Genomic DNA, 12,606 nt, shown 5'->3' with positions numbered 1-12,606 from the left:
ACCCTCTTTTTTGGGGGGGGAGGTGCGTCTTATACTCCAAAAATACAGTAACTTGGAATTAGGATCATGTCCATAAAATGCAATAAGATTCTGATCGGAGCGATCTTACCTTAGCTTCTTCTTCTTGAGCTTTTTTGACAATCGCTTGCAGCTGCACTTCACGTTTAAACTCTGCGTGGAGCAATTTTTCCTCCATCATCCTTCGCCTCTGGTCCAACAATTCTTCTTTCCATTTTTTCACATCTTTCTCCTGCGGGGGAGAATGAAGAGTCAAAGAAGCCCCCAACCACTATGGTACCTTTCATTGGCAACTTGCCACTAATATTGATCGTGGTCTGACTGATCATAATACGACGCGGTTTGGGGAACACAACTTTTGGGGTCCCCAAATTCAGGGTTAGGCCCTTAAAAAGAGCCACGGCAAATTTACCCTTTCCATTAACTTTTGAAGCTTTAGCGTTTTCTCTTCGCGGAGCTTCTCTCTCAGCTGCTGAGCCTTCATCTGCTTCTCTTCGTGCTTCTTCTTCGATTCTGCAATTGTCCTTGGGAAAGAAAAGACATGGGGATACTGAGCACCAAAGGAATAATGCGGAAGCGGCTGAAACCTACAGAACACTGCCTAAAAAGCACAAAAGGTTTAAAAAGTTGCAGCTTAGAGGGTTTCACCGAGGATGCAATTGACATCTCATTTAGAAGATTCCCAAGTTCAATCTTCATTTACAGTGAACAATGTAGTGTACTTGTATAGTCGCACATGATTGAGATGATGATGATGATAATAATAATAATAATAACAACAACAACAATATTCTGATTCTACAAAAACCGCCCTACTTCAACAGGTGATATAACACCTAATATTGAGCCGAGGTTAAATGCAGCACTGCAGGCTACTTCAGCTGACTGCAGTTCTGCAGTTCGGCTGTTCAAATCTCACCGGCTCAGGGTTGACTCAGCCTTCCATCCTTCCGAGGTGGGTAAAATGAGGACCCGGATTGTTGTTGGGGGCGATATCCTGACTCTGTAAACCGCTTAGAGAGGGCCGAAAGCCCTATGAAGCGGTATATAAGTCTAACTGCTATTGCTATTGCTATATAACCACATGTATACTGTTGCATAACCAACATCGTATTGTATGATTAAATGTTTGCATCAATTCGTCTTACCATCAACTCCCAAAAACAATTATTGGCTTTTCTGCTCTCCATACATCATATTTGTACCTTATCCATCACTTTCTTCTCCCCCCCTAGTGCGAAATTCTGAATGCATCGAATTGGCAGAACGTTCCATACCTTTGAATTATCAGTATTTATTACTCATACAGATCCTGATTCACAGTCGTGTTCCCCCACCCGTCCCCCACTGAATAATGGAATCAAAAAGTTTAAAAAGTAAAGACCTCTTGCGAGACGGAGAAGAGAGTTTCTCGTGCATGTGGATTCCGTGGCCCGGTGGGCGAGCTGGCTCTTCTTCCACAATGTCTCCCCAGGAATTATTTTGGCGCCACGATTCACGAGCTGCGGAAAAACCCAGAGAATTGTGGGGTTTTTTTTTTTAAAAAATATTTTTTTAATTTTTAAAACAAACAAAGACAAAACAACACATACAAAAACCTTTCCTCAATTTCATCAAGCATGTCATTTGGTTACAATGAGCCGAGGTGGCGCAGTGGTTAAATGCAGCACTGCAGGCTACTTCAGCTGACTGAAGTTCTGCAGTTCGGCTGTTCAAATCTCACCGGCTCAGGGTTGACTCAGCCTTCCATCCTTCTGAGCTGGGTGAAATGAGGACCCGGATTGTTGTTGGGGGCAATATGCTGACTCTGTAAACCGCTTAGAGAGGGCTGAAAGCCCTATGAAGCGGTATATAAGTCTAACTGCTATTGCTATTGCTACAAGCTTTTCAGTTTTTACAATTAGAAATAAGATCACCGGTTGTTCATCAAACATAACTAAATACATCACTATCATTGAGCGTTATGTGTTCAAGTTACCATTAATATTCCTTCAAACAAACCTTATTTCCTTAAATCCTTAATTATCTATTAAGTAACACTAAATCTTTATAAAATCACCTATCTCTTGGCCTTACAAAATAAAAGAATTTTCCATCGACTCATATTGTACATCATTACTTTGAATTATCCACAATGTCACCAATCATCCATAGATTATACAATACTTATAGTGTGACATATTCAACTCCAGTAATAATTTTCCATTGTTAATCCAAGTAGTTATTGAATATTCCAATTCACGTATATATCAATTATTCATTACATCATCATTAGTCCATTTAACATACAAAAATCTTTCCAGTATAACATGATCACTATTTACAATTATATATAACGTTCAAATCATCCCACTCTTATACATTAGATTTGTTATTGTCCTTTATATATCATATGATCAAACACTCTATTTCATAGCAAAAAACATTCATAGCAATGACTATGACTTTCTAGCAATACGTAGATAAAAGAATTGTGGTTTTTTTTGAAGAGGAAGATGATCCAGTTATCCAGGATAACTGCCATAATTGCTGTGATGGTGGTGAAGAGAAGAGGGCTCTCAAATTAACTGTAAATGTTGGCTCTTTTAAACAGAACTCGGTTTGAGAAAAGAACTTGGTACCTTCATAATCTGCCAGGACATCATTCCAGTCCATGGAAATGCCGCAGAAGGATATGCTGCCACTGCCCAGGCTGGCCTGAAAATCCAGAATGCAAAAGAGAATTTCAGTAACAGTGTAGAAGGTGGAATTCCCCTTCACCTTGTTCCTTTCCGCTTTCTGCAAATCAGAACAGCAGCTTATGACAGAGTCCTCAGCTTATGGCCACAATGGAGCCTGGGATTTCTGGACAAAGTTGTTGGGACAATTTTAACAGCTGCGATCAGGCTAATCACCTGGGTGAGAAGCGAATTACACAATTGCTAAGGGAACCCAGTTTCCCCAAGAGGTGGTCTTTTTTGTGGGGTGCTGGTGGGAAATTGGCAAAAAAAAGGTGGCAAATTGGGATCACGTGTCTGCAGGATGAAGCAACTGGTCGTGAATGCAAACTGATTGTCAAATGCCTGAGTTGCAATCACTTGAGCACAGGTGTGGTGGGAAGGTTTTAAGTGTAAGTGCAGTTGTAAGTCCCTTTTTCTGAAGTTATGGTAACTTCGGACTGTCCTTAAATGAATGGTTGCAAGTTGAGGAGTACCTGTTAGCGAGGATTTTAGCCTACTGTATTTTTCGGAGTATAAGACGCACCTTTTTCCCTCAAAAAAGAGGGTGAAAATCTGGGTGCGTCTTATACACTGAATACAGCATTTTTGGCCTCCTGAAACCCCCCGCCCCCTTTGCAAAAATGGCCATCCAGAGCCTTTAGGAGACTTTAGGGGGCTGGGGAGGACAGAAATGAGCGAAAAGCTTTCTTGTTTTTTCTTTTGAAGAATTTCCCTTCTCATCCAAGCAGCTTCTTCAGCTCTGACTGGATGGTGGGGAAGGGAAGGATTGATACTCCTTGCAGACAGCTGGTCATTTGCATCCTTTTGGAGAGGTGTTGAGGCCACTTGGAGGTTTATCTGACTCCTCAGGGTCACCTGAGTGGTGCAAATGATTCCCGTAGTCTGCAGTTTTTTCCCTTTGGAAATCCGTTTCTACTCCCATACCATTCGAAGAGGGTCCATCTCAAATTGTACAGCTAAAAGCCTGTAGAGATTCTCAGCCATTCCGGGTCATGTCCCAAAGGTGCTTATTTTTCCTGAGGCAACTGAACTTTCTGGTTTTTTTCTTTCGAAGACATTTCGCTTCTCTTGCAAGAAGCTTCTTTTGCTCTTCAAAAGAAAAAGGTCTTATAAAAAAAAAAAAAGGAAAGTCCGGTCGTCTCCTGAAAAATACAACCACGACCTGGAGGACTGAGAATCTCTACAGACTTTGGGAAAGAAGGAGTTAATTTCTACACGGTTCAGAAAAGGAAACCTCGCGATTCAGAAATACTCTTGTATATTTTTCCTGGCCCCCGCTATTACAGAGTGAGGGCCCAGCTATTCTTCAATGTCAAATAGTATATCAAAGAACAGCGTTGTCTTTTCGAGGACAAACGGGACTCTAGAAAAAGAGCCGTTTCATCAATGTCAGTCGTTTCCCCCCCCTCCGCCCCCCCTACAAGCTGCAAACTCACGGAGAAGTCGCCGTCGTTGTCTGTTTCTAGGTTGATGTCGGTGTTCTCCTCGGCTTCGATCTCTCGCGTCAGCTGCTCCTCTTCGGCGATGGCGCTTGCGATGGCCTCCTCGTTGGCTTTTTCCAGGCGGTCCGCTAACTCCTCTTTTTTAGCGAGCACCTCGGCCATGGACTGCAAAAAAGGGAAACGGGAGGTCAGAAAAGCAATAGCAATAGCAGTTAGACTTATATACCGCTTCATAGGGCTTTCAGCCCTCTCTAAGCGGTTTACAGAGTCAGCATATTGCCCCCAACAACAATCTGGGTCCTCATTTCACCCACCTCGGAAGGATGGAAGGCTGAGTCAACCTTGAGCCTGGTGGGATTTGAACCGCCGAACTGCTGAACTGCAGTCACCTGAAGTAGCCTGCAGTACTGCACTCTACCCACTGCGCCACCTCGGCAGGCTGGGAAATCGGAAGAATACTACCCAGGTAAGGATCACGGGAGAATCGCCTAAGGTTTACGGGTTGGGCGGCTCAGTGAAAGAGAGAGAGGTGGCTCTCGACTTATAACCGTTTGTTTAGCGACCGTCGAAAGTTACGAACGACACCGAGAAAAGTGACTTGCAAACGGTCGTTACGCCTATGTTTTAAGAGCCACGGTGGCGCAGTGGTTAGAATGCAGTACTGCAGCTAATTCTGCTGACTGCCGGCTGCCTGCAGTTTGATTCTGACTGGCTCAAGGTTGGTTCAGCCTTCCATCCTTCCGAGGTGGGTAAAATGAGGATTGTTGGGGGGCAAGAGGCTGACTCTGTAAACCGCTTAGAGAGGGCTGTAAAAGCACTGTGAAGTGGTATATAAATGCTATTGCTATTCCTTTTCTCCTTCCTTCCTTCCTTCCTTCCTTCCTTCCTTCCTTCCTTCCTTCCTTCCTTCCTTCCTTCCCAGTGGTTAGAATGTGGTATTGCAGGCTGATTCTGCCCCCTGCCAGTAGTTTGATCCTGACTGGCTCAAGGTGGACTCAGCCTTCCATCCTTCCGAGGTGGGTCGCCATCCCTGGTATAGATGAAGCTGCTCACGTTTGAAATATCTGCGGGGTCCATTTCGCTTCCGCTCTTGACATTTCCTGCTTCCTCGCTTGGGGGGGCGATGGGGGTGACGTGGCCGTCCACCTGTGGACTCTCGGAGATGCCTTCGACGTCTACGAGAACAAGCGGCACCTCGGAAACGGGAAGCAAAGGTCCGGTGATCTTCTCGGAGACCTTGAGCTCTTCCAACACCCGGCCTGTGAACTAATGTGGGATAGGTGGACAGATGAGCAACCGAGATACTCCGAGGAGTATTTGTCAACCCTGAAGCTGACCTGAGCGAAGCCTCCTTGGAGCTTCAGTGTTGCCACACTGGAGCCGAGGGATTTGGGGGGGGGGGAGAGAATTAGAGATATCTGGGGTTTTGTAGCCAAAATAAAATAACTTTCCGTTGGGAACTAAGGACATTCTCACACCTGGTCAGAGGAAGGAGTGCTGTCACCAGGCAACCAGACAGCGCCTGAATTTGGGCCATGTGACCGATTGTCTGTGGGAAGGAGGAAATCTTTTACTTTTAATTAGGTGAAAACCGCGGAAACCTTCAGAGTCGGTTTTCACCAGATCTGTGCCAATATGACATATCCAATAAAGCTACTGTATTTTTCGGACTATAAGACGCACCAAGATTTTGAAGAGGTAATTTTTTTAAAAAAGGTTTTGCATTCTACAGGCCTCCCAAACCCTCTGCACGCCTCGATTTTTGTGAAAAATGGGGCATGCAGAGAGATTGACAGGCCTGCAAAGTGCTCTTGGGGCGGGCCCCAAAAACGAGCAAAAAACGCCCCGTTTTTTGTGAAAATGGGCCCATTTTTTTGCAAAAAAAACCCAGGTCATGCATAGGGTTTGGGAGGCTTGTAGAGTGCTCCTGGGGGCTGGTGAAATGAGCAAAAAATGGGCACTTTCCAGGCCTCCCAAACCCTCTGCTCGTCCATTTTTGCGAAAAATGGGATGCGCAGGATTTCGGGAGGACAAAAATGCTATATTCAGTGTATAAGACATACCCAAATTTTCACCCTCTTTTTTGGAGTCTTATACTCTGAAAAATAAGGTATTCTTTGAGGAATCTACCTGCCTGGGAGTTTTGTTTGCTGTGGGTATGTTACTTGGAACCCTGACAGTATTGTTTAAATTGCTCAAGGCAATTTAATCCTTTTATTTTTTTTCTTCTCTCTCCCTCCAAATCTCACTTTTCTTCCTTCGCTTATTCTCACAGGCAATCAGTCGTTGTAAAAAATAAATAAGGAGTGGTAGAGGGGGAGGGGAAGTAGGGTAGGGGAATGATGGAGGGAAGATGGAAAGTTGGAGGAGGGGGCGAAAGAAAGGGTGTATGGAGGGTCGAAGAGGTACATTGGGTTTCTATTTTGGGGGGTATTGTCGACAAGAGGAATGGCTGTGTTTATTGTTTAATGTTATATGGCCCCGGTTATGCACAGTATACATGTGACTGTACGAAAATGAAATGGAAAAATAAAAACACATTTGGATAGGAAGCGTAAAGAGGAAGGAAGTGTTAAGAGATGATGCTTGCTCCAGAAAGCCTTCGAGCCTTTCATTATTGCTAGAAATAATAAAGCTTAGATTGTCTTGGGAAAAAAATAAATAAAACCCTTGCAGATTGCACGATGCTCACCTGAGTCCTCTCGGCCAGCGGATGTTCACACGGATGGCAAGGATCTTTCAGGATGAGATCTCCATTTCTCGACATGCTGTCTTCGGTCAACGAAGCCTTCTGCCTGTGGACCGGTGGAGGAAGAATGATGTTTTCTTTGTCACTGTCGTCTTTAAAGTGCGACGATTCCGCAGGCGAAGTGGTTTTGGGAACCAAAGCGGATGTTTTGGATCGAACGGGCCTTCCTCGCTGGACGGTCTCCCAGCCTTCGGCATCTCTCCTCTCTACGTGGGAAAGCCAAATCAAGAAAACCAGGAGGAAAACTTAACAGCGGAAACAGCTGCTAAGAAAACAGAAAACGTTCAGCAATAATTTTTTGCTGTCCATTAGACGAAGGGGGTGAAAATAAATGTATGTTGCCAGTAGAATTACTTTCCTCTTGAAAATGGTTGCAAGGAGACCCCAGGAACACATTTTGGGCCAAGAGGAGGGGTGAAATCCAGCAGGTTCTGGAGAACCGGTGGCAGAAATTTTGAGTAGTTCGGAGAACCGGCAAATACCATCTCTGGCTGGCCCCAGAGTAGGGAGGGAATGGAGATTTTGCAGTGTCCTTCTCCTGCCACGCCCACCAAGCCACACCACGCCCACCAAGCCACGCCCTACAGAACCGGTAGCAAAAAAAGTGAATTTCACCACTGGCCGAGAGGATTATTTTTGTTTTAGCATAAAAGCAAAGTCAACGGGGAAGCCGGATTCACTTAGCAATTGTGTTAATCCATTAACAACTGCAGCGATTCACTTAACAACGGTGGCCAGAAAGATCATAAAGCGGGTCAAAATTACCTTCACCACTGTCTCGCTTAACAACAGAAATTTTGGACTCAATTGTGGTTGTAAGTTGAGGACTACCTGTACTTTACATCCACTAGCCCAGTTATGATTCTGTAAACAGACCAATGCTGCATTGAAACCCCACTCCCCTTCCAGCACTGATGTAGTTACCTAGCTGGGTAATGAAATGTCTGCAAGAAAACAACGAAGCCCAGAGAGAACCAAGGACCACACAGTCCTCCCCCCCCCAACCTGTACATCCCACTCCCTTCTAGCACTGATGTTGTTCCCTAATTGGGTCACGAAACGTCTGCAAGAGAACAACTCAGCTCAGAGAGCACCAAGGACTTCTGAGTTCAAGCCTGACCTACAAAAATTCTCTTCTAATTTGGAGAAAACAAATCTTACGCAATCTGCATGCATAAAAGCAAAATATAAGCCTGTCACAGAACCCGCAAGGTTCGTCTCCCGACAGGTATCGGCTATTTCTCCAAAGCAGGATCCTTGTTCAACTCCAACAGGTATTTTAAATTGGGACTCTAAGATGCCCTGGCAGACCAGGAGAAATGGAGGGTCCACAATACTTATTGCAACCCAGAAGCCAGTGTTAAAAAAAATAGGAAGGCAACACATATCCTCCCCCCCCCCCCCCCCCGGATATATTGCAAGCTGGATTTAGTTACTTGCCCTGTTTTGTCCGTGAATATTTCACAGGGTTATTTTGACAATTCTCCAACCACCCTCCAGCTCCCCACTCTCTGCTTCCTCGTGGATTACATGGGAGGGATGAACCATCTGTTGGGCTGCCCCACCTTCCCCTCCCAGCCTAAAAGCCATTTAGATGTGCTGCCTTTCAAGGGTCTCCATCTGGAAGGACTGACCGGGAACCTGATTAGTGACATGGCAGGACCAAGTCACAAGGGACTAGCTGAGCTGGAGCGGGGGGGGGGGGGGAGTTCCTTCAACTGAAGCATCTATTTAAAAGGGTGTCTGTCTCCTGCGGATGGACTGAGGGATTCTTCCCTTCTTGCTGAAACAGCCATTCAGGGTGCATGTATCAGGGAGGGAGGGATGGAGGGAGAGAGGAAAGGAAGGGAGGGGAAAGAGGGAGGGAAGGAGAGGGAGGGGATGGAGGGAAGGAGGAAAGAGGGAAGGAAGGAAGGGGAGAGAGGGAGGGAAGGAGGAAATAGGGAAGGAAGGAAGGGGAGAGAGGGAGGGAAGGAGAGGGAAGGAAAGGAGGAAAGGAAGGAAAGGGAGAGATATGGAGGGAAGGAAAGAAGGAGAGGGAGGGGAAGGAGGAAAGAAGGAAGGAAGGGGAGAGAGGGAGGGGAAGGAAGGAAGGAAGAAAGGGAGAGAGTTGGAGGGAAGGAAAGGGAGGGGAAGAGGGATGTAAGGAAGGGGAGAGATAGAAGATGGAGGACGGTAGGGATGGAGGGAGGGAGGAAAGGAAGGAAGAAAGGGGAGAGAGGGAGGGGAGGGAAGGAAAGGGAGGGGAGGAGGGATGTAAGGAAGGGGAGAGATGGAAGGATGGAGGAAGGAAGGAAGGAAGGAAATCAAAATAAAAAAAGAGCTCTCTAACTTTCATCATCATGAGCTAAACTGACCTGGATTTAGGCAACTCTTGATGTGCTAAGCGGTTAGTCACGTCACATCAAACACTCCACCCCAAAAGCTTCATATCCTCCCACTCTGCCATTACCCTCCTCGCCGCCTCAAAACCAGAATTAAACATTTCAAAAAGATCCCAGAAACGGCACCCAATCTTCCCAAGACCCAGCCCCCCCTGTCCTCCCCCCCTCGACCAAGGGCTCCATCGCTGGAAGGCGATTAGGTTGGAAAGATGCCAGATACTCCCGACTTTTTAAAAAAAAGGAAAGAGGAAGAAGCCAGGGAAGGCATGGAGAAAGAAGAAGTAGGGAGGGGCCCTTCTCCCACCCCCCCCAGCCCCCACCCCCTGGTGCTCTCAAGACTTTTGAGTTGCTGGAGTGAAAATGCCTGGATGGGGACGGACCCCCAACGCATCCCCAAGGGACGAGTCCTCTGAACCAAGCGATGATGATTTCCGACACGGAGGCGGAGAAATCACTAATGTCTGTAAAAGGTTCAGAACAGAATAAGCCCCGGTCAGTGGCCGGGTGGTCTGAATTTTGATCGTGGGGGAACGCCGCGACGGTCGTTAAGTGTGAAAAATGGTCCTTGGTCCCTTTCCCCCCCCCAAGTGCCGTTGTAACTTTAAACGGTCCCCAAATAAACCGCTGTGAGTCGAAGGCTATCTGCGGCGGGCAAATGTCCTTTCGTTTTTAATGCGATGCGCTTCGCGTGCTTTTTAAGCGAGATCTGTTTGTACGCTCGGAAGTCGGAAGTTATGGTGCCTTTGTAGGCACGGTGTCTATAACGCACGGCGCACCTTGTTTGGAAAGGACTGGGCTACCCAAACGATGCTGACCGAATTGGGGGCAAAAAAGGGGGCAAAATACTTGCCCGTTCTGCGGGAGGGCTTCTGCGCTGCGGGCGGCCGCTGGGGCTGGGCTGCCTCCTCCTCCGAATGGGGAGCCGCTCTCGGGTGGCTGGCCTTGACTTTGTCTGCCCAGCTGACCCCGGAAGGAGCCAGGCGGTTGGAGGCGACGGTCGCAGGAGGTCCTCTAAAGAGAAGGGAAACCCATCATCTCCGGCCATTAAAACCCTCTGCCATGTTTTACCCCCGGGAGGGCAAACCCATGGCACGCGGAATGCTCTGTGCGGGCACGTGAGCTGTTGCCCAAGCTCAGCCCCACCGCGCATGCCCATGCGCCTCCCGCCAGCCAGCTGATTTTGGGGTCTCTGCCGCGAGTGTGGGAGATCCGTGGGGAGGAAGGGGGGTTGCGCGTGCATGCATGGGAGTTGGGGGGGCAGGGGGTGTGGCGTTAGCCCCCTGTGCTCCGATTTTGGTTTCAGGAGGCTTCAGGGAGGCCTGCTAGGCCCAAAACGGGGCAGAGGGGTGTGTCCCACGCATGGAGGGAGCATGGGACGTCGTGCATGCATTAACGGGGGGGGACGGGGACGGGGGACTGTGCATTGCATTGTGGGTGTGGGCAGGTGTCGTTGTGCACACACACATGATTTCGGCCTACGAGGACAAAAAGTTTAGCCATCCCTACTCTACCTGGTGTAACTTCTGGCACCTGGCCTTGTCACGCTGGCTTGGGAATCCTGGGAGTTGAAGTCCATGGCTTTTAAAAGTTGCCATGGTTGGGCACCCCACAGAGTTGCCCATGGAACCCCCAATTGGTCCCTCTTTGGCTGTGAAAGCTCCCCTGGTTTTTCCCCCACCCACGCAGGTGATGAAAGAGCAGCTGGGAAGCAGGAAACAAAATGACTTGCTCCGAAGGCTAAAAAATTGCTTCTGTTCGGCCGGTTGTAGCCCACCCATTTCGCCCTCGAGAGAGTAAACGGGGGTTTCATTTGCGTACCCGAAATTGAGGCTCCGGCGGGCGTTGGAGGTCACGCTGATTCTGTCGGTCGATGGGCTGGGAATAACATGGCGCCCTGGAGACATCTTCTTGACTTCCCACGCCAGCGAGGTTGGCCTGAAAAAAGGATGCAGAATACTCAGTCGCCTTCCTTTCCCCTGCCATGAATAGCACATCGCTCCTAGGTGTTGCCATGCACAGGGAAGCCCTGAAGGACCCACCATTCGCACAATGCTGCCTTGCCCTTTTCAAGGAAGGAAGGAAGGAAGGAAGGAAGGAAGGAAGGAAGGAAGGAAGGAAGGAAGGAAGGAAGGAAGGAGAAAGAAAGGGAGAGAAAGGAGGCCAGGAGTGGAAGGAAGGAAGGAAGAAGGAAAGGGAGAGAAAGGAGGCTGGGAGTGGGAAGAAGGAAGGAAGGAAAGAAGGAAGGAGAAGGAAAGGGAAATGAAAAACAGGGAGGGAGGAAGGGGAAGAAAGGAAGCAGGAAGTGGAAGGAAGGAAGGAAGGAGAATGAAATGGAGAGAAAGAAGGCAGGAAGTGGAAGGAAGGAAGGAGAATGAAATGGAGAGAAAGAAGGCAGGAAGTGGAAAGAAGGAAGAGAAAAAGGAAGGAAGGAAAGGGAGAGAAAGAGGCTGGGAGTGGAAGGAAGGAAGGAGGGAAGGAGAAGAAAGAAGGAAGGAAGGAAGGAAGGGAGTGAGGAAGGAGGTAAGGAGAAGAAAGAAAGAAGGAAGGAAGGAGAAGAAAGAAGGAAGGAAGGAAGGAAGGAAGGAAGGAAGGAAGGAAGGAGAGAGAAGGAAAGGGAGAGAAAGGAGGCCAGGAGTGGAAGGAAGGAAGGCGGGAAAGAAAGAAAGAAAGAAAGAAAGAAAGAAAGAAAGAAAGAAGGAAAGAAAGAAAGAAAGAAAGAAAGATCTTTCCCACTCACCTGCTTTGAGCATCGGCCTTCTCCAACTTCTCCTGCAGCTGAATCCAATCTATCAGGGCCTTGAAATCCCGCACATAATTGTCTAACATCATCAGCACTTCCTAGAAAGGAGGAGAAACCGGATCAAAAGAACAGCTTGGCCTGTTATTGTAACCAGCAACAAAATAAAACAACTTTCCAGATTTCTCCTACGTTGCCCCATCACAGAGTTTCATTGCAAAGCACAGGCATCCAGTGTGTGTGTTTGTGTGTGTGTGTGTGTGTGTGTGTGTGTATTCTTGTTTGTTTGTTTAGTATTTTTAACATCAACACTTTTAACTGCCTATCTCCCTCACCCAGAGGGGCTCTAGGTCAGTGGTGTCCAAACTTGGGAACTTTTAAGACTTGTGGAATTTCTAGCTGGGGAATTCTGGGAGTTGAAGTCCACAAGTCTTAAAAGTTCCCAAGTTCGGACACTCCTGCTCTAGGTGGGCCTCCTCTTTGAGTCAAGGCACCCCGAAAGAAACGGCCCGCGGCCCCAAGTGTGTAACTAAGAAACGCAACTGAGCCGGGAACG

The 12,606-nt window shown here is 47.6% G+C and overlaps 1 protein-coding gene across 1 annotated transcript in view; it reads right to left on the bottom strand.

The window, feature by feature from the left end:
• Positions 1-12,606, bottom strand: part of SCAPER (S-phase cyclin A associated protein in the ER) — a 97,344-nt gene that overhangs the window by 64,556 nt on the left and 20,182 nt on the right. The window contains exons 6-15 of the mRNA XM_032233354.1: positions 12,051-12,151; positions 11,132-11,248; positions 10,164-10,324; positions 6,873-7,135; positions 5,234-5,446; positions 4,175-4,345; positions 2,640-2,715; positions 1,403-1,520; positions 431-542; positions 110-250 (exon numbers count right to left, since the gene is read on the bottom strand). Of these exons, the coding sequence (XP_032089245.1) occupies positions 110-250; positions 431-542; positions 1,403-1,520; positions 2,640-2,715; positions 4,175-4,345; positions 5,234-5,446; positions 6,873-7,135; positions 10,164-10,324; positions 11,132-11,248; positions 12,051-12,151 (1,473 nt within the window). The remainder of the gene's footprint in view (positions 1-109; positions 251-430; positions 543-1,402; positions 1,521-2,639; positions 2,716-4,174; positions 4,346-5,233; positions 5,447-6,872; positions 7,136-10,163; positions 10,325-11,131; positions 11,249-12,050; positions 12,152-12,606) is intronic.

The sequence above is a fragment of the Thamnophis elegans genome, chromosome 16, assembly GCF_009769535.1.
Source record: "Thamnophis elegans isolate rThaEle1 chromosome 16, rThaEle1.pri, whole genome shotgun sequence".
Classification (NCBI taxonomy): domain Eukaryota; kingdom Metazoa; phylum Chordata; class Lepidosauria; order Squamata; family Colubridae; genus Thamnophis; species Thamnophis elegans.
This window is presented reverse-complemented; position numbering and strand designations above follow the sequence as displayed.